The sequence below is a fragment of the Crocodylus porosus genome, unplaced genomic scaffold (assembly GCF_001723895.1).
Source record: "Crocodylus porosus isolate Cpor-Errol unplaced genomic scaffold, CroPor_comp1, whole genome shotgun sequence".
NCBI classification, from domain to species: Eukaryota; Metazoa; Chordata; order Crocodylia; family Crocodylidae; genus Crocodylus; species Crocodylus porosus.
Window position 1 is genome coordinate 118,342,820 of NW_017728943.1, and position 24,013 is coordinate 118,366,832.

General features: G+C 40.3%; 1 protein-coding gene across 1 annotated transcript in view; it reads left to right on the forward strand.

Moving 5' to 3' along the window:
- Positions 1-24,013, forward strand: part of SYNE1 (spectrin repeat containing nuclear envelope protein 1) — a 514,523-nt gene that overhangs the window by 147,138 nt on the left and 343,372 nt on the right. Inside the window, exons 6-12 of the mRNA XM_019550064.1 lie at positions 6,013-6,105; positions 8,848-9,026; positions 10,324-10,520; positions 10,678-10,787; positions 17,880-17,987; positions 19,719-19,856; positions 22,980-23,144. Coding sequence (XP_019405609.1) covers positions 6,013-6,105; positions 8,848-9,026; positions 10,324-10,520; positions 10,678-10,787; positions 17,880-17,987; positions 19,719-19,856; positions 22,980-23,144 — 990 coding nt within the window. The remainder of the gene's footprint in view (positions 1-6,012; positions 6,106-8,847; positions 9,027-10,323; positions 10,521-10,677; positions 10,788-17,879; positions 17,988-19,718; positions 19,857-22,979; positions 23,145-24,013) is intronic.

The window sequence follows — 24,013 nt, forward strand, 5'->3', positions numbered from 1 at the left end:
ATTGAAGTTGACTTTCCTAAAGTCAAGCATTTGCACTGTGCTAGTTACCCTCCCCACCTTTCTCTGAATAGCAAACTGGATCATTTCATGATCACTGTCCCCTAGCCTCCCTTGTGCTAGCACCTCCCCCACCAGGTCGTCCCCAGAGACTAACACCAAATCCAGTCTGGCATTTTCTCTAGTGGGGACGAGTACCTCCTGCACGAAGTGTAGGTCCTGTACGCACGTCAGTTACCTTCGTGAGTGGCTAGACCTGGCCGATTGCTCCTCCCAGTTGATGTCAGGGTAATTCATATCACCCATGACCACAACATCCTTTGCACTCACGGCCTCCCCAAGCTGCCTGGAAAATTCCAGATCCAGCTATTCCTCCTGATGTAGATATCCACTGTTTTATCACCTATAAAACAGTGGATATCTATATCAAAATAGCAGGGCACTTATTTGGAAAGAGGGGAGAGAAAAATAAAACTTACTACCTAAAATAAAGTGTTAAAGCTTATCCTACATCTTAGCTTACTTATACTTATCTGTAGGGACTAGAGAGGGAGAAAAAAAGTCAGAAATGGTTGAGGAAGGGGAGGGAATGCATTTTAAAATAAATTAAAAAAAGAAAAACTGGGGGATTTGCTACACCACAGGCAGGGACCTGAGCCAGGTCTGCCAGGCACTCCCCCCACACTGCTGCAACACCAGGCATCATGGCCCCTGAGGCAGAGTGGGGCAGGGAGGAGAGTTTCCCTCTACTGAGCCCGATCTGCCCACCTTCACTACTGTTTTACCTTTCCCCTCCCAGGGGCCCTGCCTGGCTGTGCCCCTGCCCTGCTGCTGCAGTGGGAGGGGTCAGGGCCCTTATTGGGGGCAGCAGCACCTATCATAATGTAGGGGAGCAAGCCCCTTCCTGGTGAGGGCACTGTGCTACTGGCCATCACCATCATTCACCCACTGCTTGCTGCTCCAGCTGCTGGGTGGGGGGGTCCAGCCCCCACCACTCAGTCTATGCTTGGGGCAAGCCCCCTCCAGGCAGGAGGAGGCTTATTCAGCCACTGACCCCGACCACAGGCCCAGTGGCCCGGAGCACAGAGCGACCCCGGTTTGAGCCAAATCAGTTAAGTCTGATACTACATTCAACTAGGTTTATCTCAAACCAGTTTCAGCCATTTTCAAACCGGTTTATGTCCACTGAACATCTGTTCTGTTACAGGTTTAAACCGGTTTCTGATCACCTAAACCGGTTTATGTGTAATGTCTGTCCCTTGCCTTGGTATCTGAGAATACTAGCGCTTTGTGCCAGCTGGGCTGCTGAAGCAACCCTAACCTAGAGTGGCTCCTGTCCCTTCTACCCATTGCAACAGTCTGGCAGCGGGGGCTGCTGCCTGGCTGTGACCTGCTGCCACCTCCAACAGCAGCCGCACCCTTGAACCTGTGGTCCCATGGCTGCATGGCTAACAGACCCAGATGGGGACCGCACAGCTGCCTGGGCTGTTGTATGGGCACTGTAGAAGAGGCTCCTGCACTTGTGGGACGGCTGCCAACAGGCTATGGCTGCACATTTGGCCTTCAGGCAGCACTGCTGTCATGTCTTCTAGTGTCCCCACTCTTCTGTCTGGGGGCAGTTATTGTCTGAAAGATGCGTTCATTGTGGTGGCCCACTTTCAACTGTTGAAGTGAATGTCTGCCGGCAAATGTCCAGGAGGTCAGCCACCTCAACTGCCCTTCATCCCTGGTGCTAACCCTGGGTAGGTTCCTCTGCCCGAGTCCTGCCACTTGCCTCACCAGCAGAGATTCTGGTGTTTCCTGTTTAAAAACTGAAATTCTCTGATAAACCTCCTACAAACTCTCTCATTAAAATACTCAAAATCCGCATTCTTCTGTGATTAAAATCAAGTGCCACTATCTCTCAGTGTCATGTGGTCCTGTTTGAAGACATGCACTAGCATGTAGTCCTGGGTCTCAGGCAGTGCCATGTGCTGTTGGGAGGCTCTGCTTGCAGGAGGCCATGAACAATGCGAGGACCTGTTGCTGCTGCTGCAGCTGCTGGGGGGTGGTGCTGTGTACTGTAGGGGGGGTAGGCAGGGGACCTACTGCTCCCACACAGACCCCCCCACCCCATGCAGTCCTCCAACCCCCACATTTTCCCCACCCACACACAGTCCCTTCCACCCACATAGTTCCCCCACTTCCACATCCCTGCTTACTGGGGACAGAGCCTGAGTCCAAACCACTGTTGCCAGCCTTACCCCACTTCTTTTTCCTCCAGCAGGGCATGCGGCAGGCATAGAGATGCTCTGGCAGGGTGCTTCAGGGCATGATCCAGAAGTGCACCCCATGCTGCTTTCTCTGGCAGGTTTTCTTTTGATGCTGGGATTTTCTGGTATCATACTTAAAGTCCATGTCACATATTTGCAGTGCGGGGAACATTTTTTTTTTCATGAGATGCTACAACAAGCACATCCTCACTCATGTGGATGTAGTCACAAGGGCATGTGCTTGCAGCAGCACAAATTGACACACACATGCCACTGCACATGTACTTTGTTGCTGGAAAAACTGTCCCACAATAGGCAAACTGGTCTTGCCCAGCTTCTCCTGGCTTTTCAGCCAGGGAATACTGGAAGCTGGCCCTAGCAGCCTTGTCTGGTGACCTGGAACAGCGGGGGCACAGGTTGGGCAACACAGAGGCCTGGCTGGCAGCCAGAGCAATGCTCTGGATGGCCCAGCCTGTGTGAGCTAGCACATGGTTGTTGCACATGCATTGCACTGCTTTTTGTTTCTTTCTTTTTTTCCTTCCTTCCTTCCCCCCCCCCGAGACCTCCTGGTAGCAATTTTTGGCTCTACACTGCAAACTTTCACTGCTGGGCATGTTTTAATGTTCCCCAAGTGCAATTTATGGCACCACAAACTGCATGCCCCTGCATATCTGGGTGCAGCCTTACAGACAAGTTTTGAATGCTGCCTTTGGTTTCTCAGGTACTGGGGGCAATGAAGCTTGTGTTGCCAGAAGTACCTTCTCTCTTTTATTTTTTCTTCCAGGGATTGTATATATAGAGGACTATTTTTAAAGCTAATAGCTTTAAAGCTGATATTGGTTATCATATAACCAAGGTTTCAGATAAAGCACACTGTGACTTACAATATCGCTTTGCTGTTTTCATACACATGGAAATAGAATTGAGTGATGCACTGCATTTTGCAAAAATCTGAAAGCTAACTGCCTATAGTCTAATCTTTTTTTGGATCAAGCTGGGTTTTGCCTTGTACCTGGAAGGCTTTCTTTTTAGTTCTTCAATGTATCTTAATAGAAGCAAAATAAAATTAGGGTATATCATGGCTGTCTCACAGGCAGTCTATATGACCCTGCAACTCCTTCTCCCCCTGACACGTGGTAGAGAAGGGCCAGCTTCCAATGCAGCCCATGTGGTGCGGAGAGATTCTGTAGCATATGGCCTGCTCAGCTTGCACCATGAGGGCCACCCACCAGTGCTGCCTGCATTGTCTGGCTGTGCTGAAACTGGACATCCCTGGAGTATATAATAACATTTGTTCATATGAGCAGAGGCCTAATCAAATGCTTTTCTGAACACTTTGTGAATCTTTATAGCTGCGTGATCCGTTACGAAATTTCTGCCTTACGGAGGAAGAGAAGACTTTGTTGGGCCCTCAGGTAGCTAAGGGACAAAGCTCACAATAGATTTTCTTTAGCCAAACTCTTTGCAGGAATTTTTCCTAGTTAACAAACAGAGAAAATATGAAACCTCGGTTTTCTGAGAATTAGGTTTCTTTGGAGGAGTGGATAGGGGAAAATATATTACGTGGGGAATTTTCCTTGGGCTCTTTCTATGTTCTATGTGAGAATTTAAAAGAAGGTGTTATCTTTATGATCCTTCATAGAAATGTCATCTTTTTGCTTTGAATGTTATGGCAGTTTCTAGTGGGCCCTCTGTTGCTAAGTCAGAGAACAGCACTCTTCTCTGTTTGCTGGAAACCACACAGATTACAAGGAATTAGTTTCCTTCCTTGTCTAAATGCTAACAAACCAACCAACTTGGACATGCTCCCCAGTCATTCCCATCTTCTCACTGACATGCCTATGTGACACGAACTTCTTGGCAGTCCTTGGCTGGAGGCATCAGAAAGTGTATTATGTCATTGATAATAAATTGTGGCTCTACTGGTTTTTACAGAAAAGAAGGGGTTGGCAGACCAGGGATGCAGAACATTGTAATTAGATTATTTCATTCATGTACTTGTGTACTGAATGGAAAATTGTCTTTTTCTTTTTTTACAAAAAGAAGCTTTCACTTTGATTTCTCCACAGCACAGGGAATTAGTACATTATTTTAAGCTACACAGTTATTGAAACACTTATCTCTCACCTGTCTCTCTCAACCCTGTTTCTCTAAAAGAATTGTTAATAGACATCTTGAATATAATATGAAAAGAGGGAAGGTTAAATGTCAAGGTCTTATTCTCCTGCCATAGAGGTCAGTTTTACACTAATATAATCTTGTGTTCCTTGAAATAATTCCTATAAATTGCCATTTTACAGGGGAGAATCAAACTTACTATATTTTCTTCCCTTTTGATACAAATGTTCTGATTATTTCACTCTTATTCTGTTTCCCTAATATATGTTGTTTTGCTAATGTACGTTCTTTGATTTCATGGGATACTGAATATATAGTTTCTCTTTATACACACTTCTTTTAGCATGAAATTGAGCCTGGAAGTTAGCATAGACTGGAAGTTAGCTTAAGTCTGCAAGTTAGGTCTCCTGGATTCTGCTCCTGTGTCTGTAACTGATTTACTGTGTGACCTTAGACTAGTCATTTTGTGTTCACTGAGCTTCTGTTTATTTAAGTTTAAAAGATGCATAATGATGCTTTCCTCTCTAGGGATGTTGTAAATCTCAATTAATGTTGGTAAAGTCCTTCACAACAAAAGGATCCCTAATGTTCAACTGACAACTGTGACTTACTATTTTTCCCCTCTTTTCTTTTCTACTTCTGTTTATTCTTTCCTTGCCCCACATTTATTTCCTATACCTCCTACTCTCTTTCTCTAATTATCTTCATCTCAATGACAGCAGGAACAGCTTATTATTCTCTGAATGAGTAACTTGAGGTAATAAAGAAGCGAGTAAACAATTTTTGCTCCGGTTGTTTTGCACCACTTTTTCATTGCTGATTAGTTTTGTTTATGTTGGTGCTTTCTCTACAGTCTAGACTTTTTTTTTCTTGGAACTTAATAACATGACATTTATTGTATATATTGCCTTTTCTCCTTTGCTTTTCATGCTAGTCCATGTACAGAGGATCCCCGGTTGGTACACAGACTTTTTAACCCTATAACAGATGTGCATAAATACAAAAATGTATAAGTTAAATACTGAAGTGTGTTTCCTATTTTAGGTTAAGTTATATATAATAAGTGGATAGATTAGGTTATATGTTATTCTGTAGTAAATCATATCCAATATTGAACTGAGAAATATGGTCATTTGTTATATTTCTAATCACTAGCTTGCTTTACTTTAAGGCAGGGGTCAGCAACCTATGGCACACGGGCAAGATCCAGGCTACAAGGATGGCATCCAGTCTGTGTTTTACCAAGTGCATACTGTTCTCCAGTCATTTGATTCAGTCCACATTTTGCTAATGATGTGCTGATCATCTCTAGCTGCTCCAACCAGGTGCTACCCTGCATGTGGAGGGCTGCTCTTCCTCTCTGTTACCTCTGCTTAGTGTTACATGGAGTGGCTAGAGGAGAATTGTGCCCTCACTACTGGCTGTGTTGCAAGTTGTGGCCTGTGTTTGCAAAAGGTTGCCAATCCCTGCTTTAAGAGATAACTGCATCTGTGTCCTAATGGAAATTCTGATCATTGCACTACATTTTTGTATGAAGAAACTCAGTACTTAGTTTCAGAAACATATTACAAAATGCTAAACTCATTCTATTAATTATTATCTTCTCCTACATATGCTGACTGCATCTATTTTCTTTTCTGAATAGATTAAGCTTGTCAACATCAACTCAACTGATATTGCTGATGGTAGGCCTTCTATTGTGCTGGGCTTGATGTGGACCATCATTTTATATTTTCAGGTACCATATGTTGTATATTTGAGCATTATCTCTAGAAGTAATAGTTCAGATCCTTACCTGATATAAACTAGTATAGCTTCCTTGATATCTGCAAGGCCAAACCAGTATACATCAGCTGAGAATCTGGTCCATAATGTATATTAACTGAGGGTGATAATGTAACTTAGAGTGAGTAAAGCACTGTATCCTTAAAATTATGCCAAGTAAATATTTGGATATACTCTCTCAGTACTTTATCCAAGAAAAGCAAAACAAGGAAAAGATTTTTAGTTACTTGTTAAGAGGGATCATCAATAAGCCTTAGAGAATAGGGCTGTGTGAAACAGCACCATTTCATTTTGAGTTCCAGTTCAACAGGACAGTGTTTCATTTTGAGTTTTGTTTCATTTCAAAAGCACTGTTCCGTTTCATTTTGTCAAAATGGTTTCGCTGTTTCAACACTGGACGTTTCTCCCCTGGGCTATAATGGGGAAGCATGTAACTGCCTATAACTTTGTCATTTCTTCCTTGATTTGGATGAAACTTAATGGGATGGTAGCCCCTTCTGAGGCCATGAAGCCTGCCATGGTTCAAGGAGATAGGTGCAGGGGTTTCTGGGAAACTACACCACAAACTGTTCAGAACAAAACTCACGTCACTTGTAAGTGTGAAGGCAAAGAAAAAGCTTAGTTCAAACAATGCTTTTTATGCTGTTTTTCTGTCCCTCCCCCAGAGCACTGGGATTGGAAGGGATCTCAGGGAAGCATGACAGCCATGGGCCAGCTGCACTTATCAATTTCAGAGTAGTCCTTTACCCCTCCCTCTACTTAGTTTCTCTTCAGCTGCAAGAAAGCCCAGCTTCAAAACTCAAAACATTTCAAAATTTTCAAAACATTTCGACTGCCCTTGTTTAGTTTCAAAGCTGTTTTGAAGTCTTTCATTTTGTTTCAATTTAGCTGTTTCCAGCTCAAAATGAGTCGAAACAGTGTCAAAACAAAACAGCAGGCAAAATTTTACACAGCCCTATTAGAGAACCTGTTTGTAAATGTACTGTATAACAACATTCAACAGTCTATATGTAAACATAATTTACTATTTTAAAGCTGAAATCTGACATACTTGTGACACCTTTTGACATGTTTGTGAGCTGCAGACAAAATTTGACTCTGATTAGTGTGGGGATAAAGGGAAAATCTACTGAAATTATGCCCCCAAAATAGGCTCTGTCCTCATGAGTTGATAAAATGAAACATTAGAAAATCATAAGCATCTGTACCACTTACTTCTCCAAAACCCCTTAGTTAATGCCCCTGGGCTTTGCTAGGCTTTTTGAACTTGCTCCTTTTGATTGAATGTCTTTGAATCCCCAGTGCCTCTTGTGACACCAAAATCACTCACAGTAAATTGTGCAGGTTTGTGATTTTTTTCCTTTTGTGTCCTACATGAAGACATTTCAACCGTGTTAACATGTCAGTTATCATCACTAGCATCTGAGTCAACATCACAACAAGATGATTGGGACAAATAATACCTATGAGAGTTGTTACCCCAAGCTTTTTGCAGACTTGTCACTGCATTAGTTATACTTGATACACTACAGATAGACACTTACTTTTTATTTAAATGAAATCTGATATTCTGGAGAACTGCATAGTGGCTTTAGTGAAGTGGCAATAATATCTGCTCCCAAACCTTGATGCTGACACAAAGGGGGCTTGATTGTGTGGTGTGCTGAGAAATCTTAAATCCCTAAAACTTTGTTTTCTGAAGCAGGCAAAAAATACCTATTTTTGTGAGTAAAGATGATATCTTTTATTAGACGAACTAAAATAGTTGAAAAAATTCTTCTTTGCAAGCTTTTGCAGACAAACACCCCTCTTCAATCTGAGGAAGCATCAGCTCAGCTTCCACATCCTGAAGAAAGGTGTTTGTACCCAAAAGTTTTCAAAGAAGAATTTTTCCAATTATTTTAGTTGGTCTACTAAAATATATCAGATTTACCCAAAGAACCTTGTCTGTCTATGTCCTTAGACCAACACAGCTACAACCAGTACCCTAATTTTTATAAAATCCTTTAAAATAACCATTTCATGTTAAAACCCAATTAGTGAGGAATATAATGTTCTGAAAATTGGGGAACTAATGATTCTGATAGTGCAGATAATTGTATCCCCCATCATACTTTGTTAATGTTTCTCAGTGCTTATCTGAAAGATATCTGCTATTCCATTGGTAGACATCTCTGAAGTAGAAACTTCCAGTCATTTGATTATTACTAAACTAATGCAGGAGTTTTATAATGAGATCAAATAAGTCATTTTGACTGTTTTGAGGAGTGTGCGGAAAGAGGGATTATTTCTTGTTATCTTCTCTTGCTGATCATAGCTCCCCCATCATGTCCATTCTTGGCTATTGTTGGATAAATGAAGCATGTCTGCAAAGGCAAGTTTCAAATGCTCACTCTGGATCAAATTTACTAATGGCATCAACAGAAGTGTCTCCATAATGAAAAATCAATAATATTACCTTTTCTTTGAACCAGTATTTCTAATTTGGATGGATGGTGTTATGTAAACTGCACATTTGCATACTTTTCTATCTGAAGGACATCATGTAGAGGCAGGATTTATGAAGGTCCCTTTTTTTTTATCTAGCCCATTTCTTTTAGTCATAGCTCATACCCTGTTTTAGCTAGACAAGGCATTATTGCTAAAGCAAAGTGATTAAGATTAATATGAATAACTGATACCTTTCTGCATACAGATTGAAGAGCTCACAAGCAACCTTCCACAGTTGCAGTCACTGTCTAGCAGTGCCTCTTCCGTGGATAGTGTTGTCAGTTCTGAAACTGCAAGCCCACCAACTAAACGGAAAGTGGTAACCAAAGTCAAAGGAAATGCTAAGAAGGCTTTGCTAAAATGGGTGCAGTACACAGCAGCAAAGTAAGTATCCCTTGCATTAGTTTATATTTTTTCTGGATTTTAAGATCTCCACTCAAACTGTGAGATCTTTGAGGCAAGGACTCCTTTTTTCTCTTTTTGTACAATGCCTAGCACAATGATGTCCTCAAACATGGCTGGTGCTACTAGGGACTAACACAATAAACATAATGAATAAATATTTTAAATTACTCGTACAAAATCTCATTTTATGATCTTTCTAATAGTAAGCAGGATTATCTCAGATAGAGTGAAAACTGAAGAGGGAATTGGATTTTGTCTGAATGACACTGTGTTTGCTCTTGCTGCCAAAACCCTTGATATAACAATGCTTGTTCCATACTGGAAAGGTACTAGTTAGTGACAGAGCTTTTAAAGGAATGATATTATGTCTTCAGCAATTAACACTTATTGTCCTTGAATAAAATTAGTTGAAAGTCATAAATATTATGTTTCAATTCAGTGAAGCTCAAAATAGTGTATATTACACAAAGTGCATTAATATTGCATTCTTAGTAAACTAAATTATATTTGAAGTTTTATTCTGCATTCTCTTCATTTGGTACAAGTAGTCTGTCTGCTGCTTCCAACAATTAAAAAAAATAAATAAAGAAAGAAACTGAAAAAGAAAGTCCTTCCCATCAAAGGTAAAGAGGAATTACCTGGGATTTTTTGTTCAAGTTAAAATAAACTCTTATCTTAAATTACATACATGCACAATAATACTAACATTTTCAAAATTACCATGGAAAAGCCAGCCATTGCATATCAGTGGTTACTTTCTCATTGATAAATTGCTAATTGCATTTAGATTCCTTTTGAATCATTTGTGGAACTTTCACAGTGACACTATAAGGGTAGTGGATTGTATGACATGATGTAGGAACTTATGTTTGGGACAAGAACTTTAACGTGGGCTACTTTCTTAATTGCTGTTCAGTCTGAAAAGTGCTATGATCTATTATGGAAAAGGTAAATGAATACTGCAGTCATTTTCCTGACAAAAGTAGGTATATAACTAAATATGCAAATGAATAACTAAACAGTTACATTTTAATTAAGGGAGATTGTGAAAGGGTTCAGCTATGGTGAAGAGAACAAGTAATACTTAACATAACAACATACTTCATTGTTTTCCAAAATACAAGAACCATAATTGTGGTTCACTTATCATAGTGCTCTGGGCTTAGTATAGCCAATGAGCTCAGGTAAGACAAATACATTTGACATGAGGCTAATGTTAAACCTTGTGTCTTCATATTGTAATGAATCATTGTCTCTTTTTTTGTAAAATTTTAAGGCAGGCTGGAATTGAAGTAAAAGATTTTGGACAAAGCTGGAAAAGTGGTGTTGCTTTTCACTCAGTTATTCATGCAATTCGTCCAGAACTTGTGGACATGGAGAAAGTTAAAGGGAGATCCAATAGGGAAAACCTAGAAGAGGCCTTCACAATTGCAGAAACAGAACTGGGAATCCCAAGACTCCTTGATCCAGAAGGTACCTTACCTAAACTCTATTGTATTACTTCTTGGACTGTTTGCATTAGCTACATTTCGTAATAAAGTTTTGTTTGTATTTTTTCCATCAGAAGGGTAGGTAATATTTCTGCTGTTTAGTTATGAATTAACTTACGATATCATCTACTCTTTTCCAGATGTGGATGTTGACAAGCCAGATGAAAAGTCCATCATGACCTATGTAGCACAGTTCCTAAAACTGTATCCAGATCTTCATCACACAGTGACTGATGTACAGGAGAATGATGTAGGTTTCTTTTACATTTATATATGAAATAAAGTTATCTATGTGCATAACTGGCATAGTTTTACATGCTTTGAAAATGAAATCACTTATAATTATTTTTTTAAGAGCATCAGACTGGAGATAAGCCAGAACTAAACAAAACAAAACACCTGATTCATCAGACAGGATTACCTGAGTGTAAAAAAGTTAGTATTGTAGGTGAACCCTGGTACACTGTTGTAGATGCACAAAATAGATTAATAAAAAGAATACTTGCTCTGTGGAGAACAATAGAAGTCAGGAGTAGAAGGAGCTCTGTTGAGCACTGGCAAACTCAGTTATCCTATGGTGCCTTAAATACCTTTCAGACTTCATGTAAGAGTGCAGTAATACACTACTTGAAGCAATGAGTCCCCTCCCCACCCCCACTGTTCCATTACATCTTTTAATCAAGATTGCAAAGCAGGAACAGGTTTGAAACATTGCGTATGCCCAAATATGTGGCTTTTTGTACTAGTGGGATAGTTATGTTATAGACAGGGTCGCCTGTCTGTTGCACAATTCAGTTTTTTGTTGACCCTAAAAACAACATTCAGTTAAGGATATAATTTGTTGTTGCTTGTTTTCTGTGTGTGTTGTTGGACTGGCCTGGCATCTGAATGGTTATGATGGTAAAATTCCTAATCCTGATCCTTTCCTCCCTAAGTAAAAGGCTTGAAATACCACTGAAGCTCAACCCCTAGCAAGGGGTAAAAGAGTAGGATGTATCTAGGACTTCCTATCCATGATTCCTTTGACTGCTTTTGGAAAGACATACCTTGAAGGGAGCAGTATCTGATCCTCCATGGCTAGATTAAAAGAGAATGCAATGCATGAAGTGCAAAGAGGAAAAAATGGAGTTAGCTCACAGAGCCCCCTCATGATTTGCCATGGAAAATGACAATTTTATTAATCATTTGACAGTAACCAAATGTCTGCCTTAGTTTTCAGAATCATTTCTTCTCAGCTCGATTCTCTGTTACACCTCCAACAAAGATACAGATACAGGTGTTGCTTCCCTGCTTAGTAAAGAATAATTGTTGCAATGTGTGCATTGTGACTCTGGTTGTCCATTTTGATCTTTCAGGGTCTTTTAGTTTTACTCTCTAAGGAATTTCAGATAAATATGGCAGAAACATTATTAAAGATATTTTTGTAATTTGGTATTTCAAAATATTAGCATGGGATTTAGAAATTAAACTCTGGAAACTCTCATTTACTAGTGACTGTTTTAAATTCTAGGAACACGAGGCTAGAAACAAAGCACATTCCCATTAGGGGTGTGCGAAGCGGGCCCTATTTGATTCAGATTCGGCCCAAATGATCAGTGATTCAATTTGTTGATTCAGATCGCTGTCCATGATTCGATTTGGCCGAATCCGAATCTGAAGATTCGATGCTGATTCAGAGAATCAGTGATTCAGCCATAGATACAGCTTTAAATGTTTTTTCTACATACCTCGAGGTACCAGCATGGCTCATGAATGCTGTGATGCTGGAGCAGATGGAGCATCCCATGGTGGGGTCGGGGCTGCACATGCTTGGCTGCGAACCCAGAAGTGGACTGGAAATACTTCTGGTCCATTTCTGAGTCCGCCGGAGAGCATGGGGGGAGAGCCTCCCCCGTGGCCCGGCTTGGTGATCAGCTGTGGGGGGACCCCGGGTGCCCCCCAGACCCAGGAGGCACCAGTTGCCGAGAACCCCAGTGGACCTGGAAGTGGACCGGAAGTCCTTCTGGTCCACTTCCAGGTCTGTTGCCGAGCACACAGGGGAATGCTCCTGTGGGATGCTTTATCCGCCACACCATCTCAGCATTCATGAGCTGCCTGCTACCTAGAGGTATGTAGAAAAAACATTTAAAGCTGTGTCTATGTCCAGTTGCTGAATCTTTCCAAATCTCTCCAAATTGATTTGGAGGGTTCCGATTTGACTCAGAGAGATTAAAGCCACCGAATCAGGCCAAATCTCCACCGAATCGGATCAAGGACCGAAGCTTATCAGAGCCTTAATTCCTATCAGTAAAAGGACTCGCATTGATTTCCAACCATGTTTAGCTTGGTGCCATATAGCAAAAAGGTTGTTTGGCTTGTTGGCTGGTACCTGAGTACTTCATATACATAGTCAACTTTATAGTAATCCAGGAAAAGCCTAAGATCATTTTTTATTAAATATCATATCGCAGGTTCTTCACTTCATTGATGTTCAGCTGTAAGTCAGTAGATAATTTCATTATATAAGAAATCTCCTCTGGCTATCTACAGCAAAAATATGTTCACTGGGCTTTGTTGAGTGGTGCAGTGCAGATTATCTGCAGAAGACTGGAGTAACCACACCTTAGGGATATAGCAGCAAAGAACTCTCTTTTAAGGCTTACATGTCCCATGATGTTCATGGTACCTACCTTTGTTAATAGCTATGCTTGAAGGTTGAAAATTCAGGTATGTAATAATTACTTAGGCCAGAAGTTATTTATACAAATTTATCTTTAAGCATCTTAGTTAGTGCCTGGATTTTCAGAGAGATTAGACAACTGTATCTGCTGTAGTTCAGCATTTATGGAAGCATAAAACTTCTTGCTCAGTTCTTTACAACTGAGGATTTGAATAGTTCAGCAACTGATGTGCTTTCTGATGTTTACGTATCAGAAAGAACAGGATAATCCAACTGAGTAAATACTTTTTTTATTATGTAATTAATTTCCTCATGAAACACCAATAAGTAGTTTTAGCTGTTTCCATAACAGGGTGCTCCTTTTTCTTTATAATCTTTAATTTAACCTCAATGATACCAATTAAAAAATGTTATAAGTTGTTTTGACTTTGAGGCTGGGTCATAAACTTTTTGGACTGATTTAAGTTAACTTGCTTTTTCTTGTTATATGGGAGCTCATATCCACTTTTCCCTTGTCTAATTATACACCTTAGGTTGTATTGGCTGTTAATCACTGCACTGTTACTCAGTTGCTTGTCTCTGTATACCAATGAATATTCATGGGAAGATAACAAAATATGCTATTACTTTAAAATGTCATTTAGGAGTAGCATTCAGGGAATAAGCTGCAGAGGGCTATAGATATAAAAGAGATATTAGCAGAGATCAAAGAGTTTATTATTTATTTATTGAGGCACAATTCTAGATATAATTCCACAAGCCAACCCGTGGTAGTTTGCACGCTGTTCCACATGCTGCTCAAGATGCCTTATCTTTAGAAAATAATTTATTTGTTTGTAAGTGTATTCTTTTGATGGTTCTGAATGAGTGTGCTGAGTAGTAAACACTGATTAAGGCTTTGTTATTGTTAAGTGTGATCATTTATCCAACATGAGGGATGACTGCTGGTTCCTTTGCTGCCTAAGGTACTTTAAATTGCACCTACCATCATGCATGTTTTACTTGGAACTGTGATTTTCAAAAGTGAGACTTTGAAATGCTTACATTTAAGCCAGGGACCAATGTGTGGTATCTTCTCATTTTACAAGGTGAGATTTAGATAGAGAGAGTTAATGATGCTTCACATAAAGTTAATGTGAAGCATATCACAGTGGGTGTATGAAGAGCTCAAAAACTGGAAAAGAAGTTCTGGTGGGGCAGGTTGCAAGAAAAGAATGGTGAAATAAGATCTTAACTAATCATTGCAGATACTAGGAAATTATTATTTATGAGCAAAAATATTCTGAGCAAAATTTAACCTTTGTGTAAGTAAACTCCATTTAATTGACCTCAGGACTAATTTTGCAGCCTATCTGAAATTAATCTCTCTGTATTGGAACTGTGTGGTAAACATAAATAATTTGCCAAATACTATGTTATAAATGGAGTATTAATTTAAAAGGTTCAATTTTGGCTTCACTGAAATCACTGGTCAAGCTCCCTTTCAGTTAATAGAGGTCCATATTTCCCATGTAGTCTGCATGTATCTATCCAATGTAAACAGCTAACTTTCAGCAGTTAATTTCAGGCCTCGTGGCAGCACTCCCACTTGTTGCAATGGCACTAGCATTTTTCTCATGTTATTTACCTATGAGCATATAATTTCTGTTATACACAAGATCATAGAGCTAAATCTTATTATACTCACTAGACATATAACATATAGCTGCTGGGAGCATCTGCATGTGCAACTGTACAGTTAGGAGAGCTGTTGGAAAAGCTTTAGAGCATCAGATGCCTTTCTTCAGGTCTACACCTCAGTGGAAGGGCACCTATCAGCTGACCTGAGGAAGGGCAACTAATATTCTAAAGCTTGCCCAGCAGCCCTTCTAACTATACAGTTGGTCCAATAAAAGATGAAAGCCTTGTAGAAGCCCTGCTTCTGAGAATTAGAAAGACATCCTATAATTTTCCTGTGTAGATATGTAATTCTCTTATCTTTCAATGGCCACAGGTGTGCAAATTGAGGATTCCCAGGAGCAAATCCTAGTTTGTCCTGGAGGGGCACACAGCACTTAGACACCTTCAAAGACAGATGCCCTGGTGTGTGGCTCTCCATTCACTCATCTGGGGATTTTAGTTTAGATTAGATTTAGTTGGATGCATTCAGCTGTTTGGAACATTGGAATCTTGGGGTGGAAATAGCATAATCTTTTGTTACCTTTGTGTCAGCACAGAAATTGTTGTGGTGGCACAAACACCAAGCAAACAGACATCCATACCCCTTGTCACGCCACAAATGCCAAAAATGTGTGGCCATCACAAAGGTGGTATTAATTTGTGCCACTTTATTGTGGCAGACATCTATTTGCTTTGTGGTGAGAGAGTGTAGAAAGCCTGGAGCTCTTGCACTCTCCAGCCATCGCAGGCGGGTGCTCCAGGGGCTAGTGGGGCCCAATTCTGTGCACCCCAGGATTTTCTGTGCAGTATTGAGCCCCATAAGTCCTGCAAATGCCTGCCTAGCTTTCCCTGCTTGCACCTCAGATACACCCCTGACATATTTAGGGTACCCTAGCCTTCCCTTAGTAGGGAAGGCTAGAGTTTCCCCATTTAGAGATGTTCTCCCAAGATCTCCAGGGTATGGTTCTGTTAGTGGGGAAAGTCAAGGTTTCCCTGCTTACAAAGACCTGCTCCTGGGATTTCCTGCTTGTTCCCTTCTTTCTACCCCCACTTTTATTACTCGTTGTTTACCTTCTGCTGAATTCAGTGGGGAGAGGGTGAACAGCAGCAGCTCTGGAGCTTGCACAAAAGCAGAGGATCTAGCCAGACTGTATCCACAATCAGCTGGTAAGCTCAAAGCTCACTGCTCATGCAGAGTTCCAGCAGGAGCCCATGCTGACTAGGTTGTGAGTTCAGGGTTCACTGCATATGTAAGGCATGCCAAAGTCTGGCCTTGCCTGCCCCATTCCTAGTTTCACTGCTGTCTTTTCCCAAAGCTATTGACATGTGTTACCCTTTGACTTTCTAGTACCAAATGCATCACATAGATGCATGTTGTTTCATGTGTCAGGTCTTGGCATTCTGCATTATGGGTGGCACTGTTCTAGATGGCATTTTAGATGGCAGACTGGCCATGGGGCATTTCCTCAGTTGTAATTAGAGGACTCTGACCTGCAGTCCAAGTAGGGGATCTGAAAGCAAATGAATCACCAGTCCTTACTGTATCTATTCCACACTCCTGTTTAGGATGAATGTATGGTGAGAAGCGTCAATGTGAATTTTAGGGAGGTGAGAATAGAGAGCCAGCACCTGACAAGGGCCAGTAACAGAGAGCTGAAGAAGGCTGAGTATTATATACCTTATTTCCTTCAATGGAAGTCAGAGGCTGCAGAGCTTTCTATAGCCATTCTACCCCATCTACTTATCCTCCCCCCGCCGCCCCCACCCAGACACAGGCACCTGCCTCTTCCTATTTGGGATCCTGGGTTACGACATCCAACAAGCAGGCTATAGCAGAAGTGCTCATGGTGTGGCCTGTCAGATTCTAACAAAATGTACAAGTTCTGCTAAATACCTGTCACAAGGACATGAAAAAGGAAGAATCCAACAAGCATTTCCTGTTGGCACCCCAGATAGGAATTCATGGGTCTATGAGCATGTCACAGAAGATCTTAGCATTAAGCAGAAGAACCATTTGCATAGTGTGTAACTGCCCTAATATTTAAAATTTGCCAACAAGAGGGCATATGTAGTGTGAATTGGAACAACTAAGGGGAGGGGAAACCATGTATATGGGGGCCTGAGGACCCTTGGCCCCCCTTGGGAAGTGGGCTGTCACCTGAAATATGCAAAACCTTCCATATGTCCATCATCTTAGCACCACCCCCCCAGCAAAAATGAAAGTCGGTGCCCATGATTCCTATCACTATTCTTGTATTATTAACTGTTTGAGCACTTTGTTCAGAATGCAGCAACAGAAAGAACTTGATGATAATAGATTGCAAAGTTCCATAATTCCTCTAATGAATTCAAGTAATATGTTCTTGAAGGTTAGTGTGATATCAGTGGTTATATAAGCAGAAGAAACTATGATCAAGATATTGTGATTTTACTGTGGGTCTTTTTTCCCCAACTAAGATTTAAGGATATAAAAACATTTGTCTCTTTTACCAACTTGCTGCTAGGTGGTGCACTTAATACATCAAGCCAACAGAAATACCAGCTTACAACATCCGATTAGTATGCGCTGTTTTTTCAAAGATACTATGCAATATGATAAAATCAGGAATATACATTGCTATAAATTAAGCTGACTTTGTATTGGTGATTCACCCTGAACAAATGATGCCATTTATATTAAATGTGGCAAGGTACAGTTAGCTCTGGGGATTTATTAAAATGGTTTCATCTAAGGATGGCTTTTAGATGAAAGTTATATGTGATCGTATGCTCTGTCTGACTCTGCAGTACCCTAAATGTCACCCCAGTTAGATGAAGCTCATATTTAGATATCTAAATTCTGCTCTCCAACCTGTACAATGTCATTCAGTCAGAGTGCATGCAGAAATATTGAGACAGATGCCAATATTGACATTGTTTTGTAATAAAGAACATTTCTCTGCTAGGTAAGAGCATTGTCTTGTCTGTATTTGGCACTCTGCAGTAACTGGTTGCAACATTCTTTTGGCTTTTCTGTCTGCACAGAAGGAAGACAGACTGATGCTGAGAGACCTGAAAGTTTGGGTAGAACAGTTTGAAAGAGACCTGACGAGGGCCCAGATGACAGAAGCAAGCTTACAGGAGAAGTACCAGGTAACCTACGAGAAACTGTCAGAATTTTTTTTGTCCCAATTAAATATAATGCACACCCTGCATCTGTAAGTCTTTTACTCATAAGTATTGCAGTGCTAGCGTGTACATGCATTAGTATCTGCCTTTCACAGATGGAACATATCTGAAAAGTATGAAAATGTAGACCCCACATTTTGCCCTGTAGAACTGTATCCAGAAGATTTTTACCTAATATACATCTTACTGCAGCATTGAGAAAGGCTTAGTCACCTCTAAGAAGAGGTGGGCAACATACACAAACGCTTCATAAGCCTTCATGTTGTGGTTATTTGATGGGGGACATTTGGAGGGTAAGGGGCAAGTTGAGAAGTGTTAGCAAGTCTTTAGCAGGGCTGGAAATTTCATTTTACCCCCGCCTCAAGCCTATGGAGTTTAGTCAGAATATATAATACCATCTGGGACTGTATTATATTTTCTACAGGAACAAAAAAGCTTTCTCCTCTTGTATCTTGATACAGGATAGGATAGTGTGACTTCAGCAGAGAAAAGCCAAAGATAATGTGGAGAATACAAGGCCTCTAGAAGCACATAGCCATTCACTCATGGGTCTGATTTCCCTGCCTTTTCCACACAGACAAATTCTAGTCCCTTGAAAAGATGATGTTAGGGTGATTTTGGTGGAGATTTTCTCACCTGAAGAACCCTGCTGTAGGTTTTTTGGGGAGGTGTGTGTTTGTTGGGGGGTTTTGATTTTTGTGGGAGAAGATGATTTAATAACTTTGAGGGAAATACTAAAAACAGGCAGTTTGCTTTGCTTGCACTTGACTTCTCTCCTTTGAGTTCTCTTCTATCATTACAGTCACATGTTTGGGTCAAAGCCTGCTCAGTTATTCCATCTGAATTTGGAGTAGCTCATTTGTCCATATAAATCTTGATTTATTCTATTTAGCTACAAGGAACAAATCTATACTTGCAGTGTTTCAGATCTAAAGCAGTGTAAAGCAATGCACATCTCTTTTGTTAAAAGAAACTTTTAGTCTGCCTTTTAATTTTGGCAGATCTTTAAGCAGAGCCCCAGTGCTATATTTTTTAACCCATAATACTTACTCCTAGAATTCTTCTCTGTAGCTGAATTATTCATTCATTTCACTGGGGATATCAAGCATGTGACAAAACTAAAGATCAGGCCCCTAGCTGCTAGTGCTGGTTTAAAGATTTTAGTAGATAGTTGTAAGCAGGTGGAATTCTTATAGGCATAATGTATAAAGTGCTGACCTAAACCCTTTTCCTTTCCTGGGGTTTGGCATTACCAGTCATGTCAATAATGACAGAAGTAAAATGGCATACATTTCAATCCACTTTTTCTCCCGAAGCTTACTTATTCCTTTAGAATTCTTCTTTGCAGCTCCTATCTGTCCCAACCACTGCTTTCTTCTGTCCCTGAAGTAAGCTCCAATTTCTAATATAACCGTATTAATCTAATTGAATGTACTGTAGTTTGACTTGATGCTTAGGTAGCTGATAGGAAGAGGACAACAGAAGAACCATGCATCTATATGGAGGGTTCTTGAGTAGGTCATCCTCTTAAAACTTTTAATAAGAATGTTGTGCAGGGGTTCTTAATTTGTGGCCCCAGACCTGTTCCCACTTGGGAAGGACTGAATATTCTGTCTGTTCAAAATTATTAAATACTTCCCCCCTTTTGTCATGCCATTTGATTGTATTTATTGTATTTATTTGCTCATCTTGCAGTCATTTAAGCACTTCAGAGTCCAGTATGAAGGAAAGAGAAAACAGGTTGAACTTGGAATTAAGTCTTTACGGAAAGATGGTAAATTGTCGCTTGATCAAGCTATTGTGAAACAAGCTTGGGATAGAGTTTCTGCTAGGGTAAGTTAAAACAATAAATATTCTGTATCGGGCATAATAAAGACACAGACACTCCCATAAGACTTAGATTGTAGATGGAAGTTGGACACCTATACACATGATGATTTCCACCATTTGAAGTGTTCTAAAGCCATCACTTCTTACATGTGGGCAATTTTAGAATGTTTTTAAAATGGCAGAAGTAGCCTTAATTAAACCTTGTTGTTTGTGTTTTAAATGTAAGGCAAACTGCCGTAGTGTGTCTTGGCCTACTTACTTTGCCATTATTGCATGTGTATTTAACTCAGGCTTTTCAAAGTGGTAATTCCTAATTGTTACCATTGTGCAGTGTCTGGTGCCCACTGCCTCCTACTCTACAAAACTACAGCAAGGCACGAAATTTGCACCAAGCCGAATGTTTGTTAAGTTTTAAGGTGTGATACTTAAAGTGCTTTGAGTAAAGTGCAAAAGTTACAGCACCTTTGGAAATGTCTTCTATGAATATGTATAGGCACCCCTAAGTCCCAGGGAATGATCCACAAAACCTTTTCCTGAACATTTAGGTGCTTTAGAGGATATATATGCCTAACTTTTCTGTTGAGAACCTATTTAGGCATCTGCAGTTAGGCATCTCAGTTCAGAACTGCTTCTGTCTTAACCAGAAGATAGAACTCCTTTCTCTGCTACGGAGGTGCTCTCTGGACTGGGCGACAAAGTCAGCCTCCCTTCTCCTGGCCCAATGCCTTTTTTAATCCGTTCTTAGCCAGTAGTCCAACTACAGCAGGACTTATAAAGAGTACCAAATGCAAACCTATATGAAAAGTCTTCTGGCAAATTAGTAGGAGATGTAGTATGTTTTTCTGTGCTGGTCAAAAATATTGTTTGTATGCCAATCCTCCTTGAGGGGAGGTGTGAGCTATTTATACCAGCTACACAGTTGGTCCAGTAAAAGATATTGCCCTAAGAAATCCTTGCCCCTCATAATATTTTGAACTTTAGAAAAAATGTTCTTCTTTTGTATGACAAAAATGGCATTTGTATCTTTATCCTTGTGCATTTTGGCATTTTTGTTAATTTGGGAGCTCTTGGCTGTCAAAAACATTACCAGGAATCATTACGTGGAAGTGGCTCTCATTGATCTCCAGAAAACATGTTAATAATACCAATATTAAGTCTGTTGAAAATGCAGTGGTAGTGATAGTGTAGATATTGTATGTGTGATGTTGTAGTAGTAATGATTCAGAAATTATGCAAGAGGCAAGGATTTCATAGGGCAATATTTTTTATTGGACCAGTTGTGTGTAGTTGGGGTAGATAGCTCACAGCTATCCTCAAGGAGGATTGGCATACAAGCATTATTTTTTGATCACGCAGAAAAATATACTGTATCTCCTACTAATTTGCCAGAACAGTTTTCATCAGCCTTACCAAACCCTACATGTTGACATATATGTATAGATTTAATGGTTTTTCTTTGGCATGGCAAAGCTCCTTGAAAGTGGTAACATGAGTTTCTGGTTATTCCAAATGAGATCTAGTAAAATTATTACCACAACCATGGATCTTATATTTACCAACCAGATTTTTGACATAATTTTTAATGTCCTGAATTAGGACTATGACAGTAGACTATAATTAGTATACTTTACCACTATTAATTCAATTGTACTGGACTCAAAGTAAGAGGAAAAAATAAAATGAATATGTTTTAGAATTTGTATTGATAATTGAAAGTAGCTTTTGTATAAATAAGTGTAAGAAACAAGTGCTGTATCCCACTAAACTGAAAGGATTCTTGCCATTCACTAAGATAAAATAAGTGTTAATAGCTCTGATAGTGGGTGAAGTATTAGAGTGAGATTGCACTTACAATTTGTTAAGAGCACTTAAGATCATGTTTAGAACACTTAAAACTTGAGTGATCTCACATTAAGGCTTATTAACTACTGCTGAATTCCCTTTAGGCATCTTAAAGTTATGTCACTTCTAGCAAGGATTATCTTTGAGCTATTCTACCTAGTTTGAGTTAAATTTAACTTCTGGGTGTTCCCCTGAGATAAAACCAATTTACAGTCCTGTGATATCCCAGGATGCACTGCTTCCAGGTGGACTGGGTTTCACCCAAGATTCTACAGCCCTGGACTGACAGCTGGGTATAGCTGGGAATAGGCAACAGGTGGGTGGGGATAGGGTGAGTGGGGAGTGAGAGAAAAAAGGTCAAGGAGGTGGGGGTAAGGGGGAGGGCAGAATTGAATGGGGAAGGAGGAGAGGTAGCAGGAAGTGGGGAATGGGTGGGTGGGAAGCTGTTGGGCTGCTGCCCCTCCAATTGCTGCCAACCCCCAAATCATCCTCTCCACCTCCAGATCTCTCTCCTACCACCACAGTTATTTCCTTGGCCTCCCCATTGTCTCCTCCACCCTTGGATCACTGCCGTGCTGCTTTGATTGGCCTGAGAGTTACAGAAGTGCCAGTCAAGATATTCTCTCCCCCGCCTGCTCCTGGTATCCTTGCAGACTATGCTGCACCCCTTCAAGCTGCCTGCAGGCAGGAAGATCTGAGCAATGCACATTAGTGGGCATTAACCACAGGCATGAAACTCGTTACTAGCACTAGTTAATCTTAACACAGACTAACATTCCTTCAAACTAGCACTTCCTAACTAATGTGTAATCTCACATATAGTCCATGAGCTTGTCCATGGTTCAAATGTGCATAAGGCTACTTCTGTAACTTTGATAGTTATAATTTGGAGAAGAATACCATTTTTTGAGGGAGAGAAAGTTCAAGAAACATGCATTTCTCAGGTTGGGGACTGGGAAGCTATCATAACAATCATTGTGGTATAAATATAGAATACTTGACTATGCTTGGTAGTACACATGTTTTACTAGGGCCCATTGAAGTTACTTTACAAACTTCTGATGAACAAAGCTGTCCAAGGTTTATGAGAAAAAACTATGGTAATTCAAAAGTAAAATTAATTACATTAACTATCTAGGCTTCTCTCTTTAACATTAGTTATAGTTCTTTTAATTTTTTTTTGATCTTGTGATTAATCAGCAACCAATTGTGAAGAGTCTAATTTTTCAGGATATTTGCTTGTGTAATTAATGGAGATTCAGTTTTCTTAATTTTCTTTTTCAGCTACTTGATTGGCATATACTCCTTGATAAATCTCTCCCTGCACCTTTGGGTACTATAGGTGCCTGGCTATATAGAGCAGATTCTGCACTTAAGGAAGAAATAATCATTCAACAGGCTCATGAGGAAACAGCAAATGCAATACATCGGAAGCTCGAACACCACAAGGTAGATATATTTGAATCATCCATCTGAATAACATTATGGTTTTAATGTGCTAACTTTTCTCATGTTTGTGGATCAATCATGATGCACAAATAATAATGAAATAGTATATGTTTAGAAGTGAGGTGTTTTGAGGAAGCTTGGGCAACATTGGAAGCCCTCAGATTTCTTTGACTCAAGGCACTCTGATTTTGTCAGGGTAGAATAGGCAAGCTGTGTGGCCTAATGGTGTCTTCCTAGTGAAGGATATTGGTCAGGTGTCTGTGCTGGTTCTTTTAGATCAGTTAGATGATACCATTGACTGTGAAGTGTTATTACCAATTTACTGATCCCAGAAGGTATCAACATTATTTTGTAAGATATCTGGGTTTTTTTTCTGAGAGGGCACTGGGGTAATATTTTACAAATGAATGAGGATTTGGAGAGATCTAGCACAGGAGCAGGAAATTATTTCTGGCAGAGGCTGCCTACTGAATTTGGCAAGTTATCAAGGGCCACGTGGGTAGCCCTACCCCTTGACAGGTGCCCCACCCCCTAGTTGCCATATTGTGCCTGGAAGTCCTGTCCCCTAACCCCTGACCTTTGCTACCAAAAGTCCCTCCCCTTGCCACCAGAAGTACCCCTTTCAGCAAGGGGTTTTTCCATCTCAGAACCAGAACAATACCAAATTATATTCTAAAAAGTGAACATCTAAAACATTCATTAATTTGATTTCTAAAAGTATTTTTGTCGTGGTTTACACATGTTTGTATAGTGTATGTAGAGGCGATTTTATATAATAGCTTAAAATCAAGTCTTACTCTTTTAATTGTGGTGGGGTGGGTATAGGTTTTTAGGTGGCTATGAGTGTGTGGGTATGTGGGGTGTGGGGT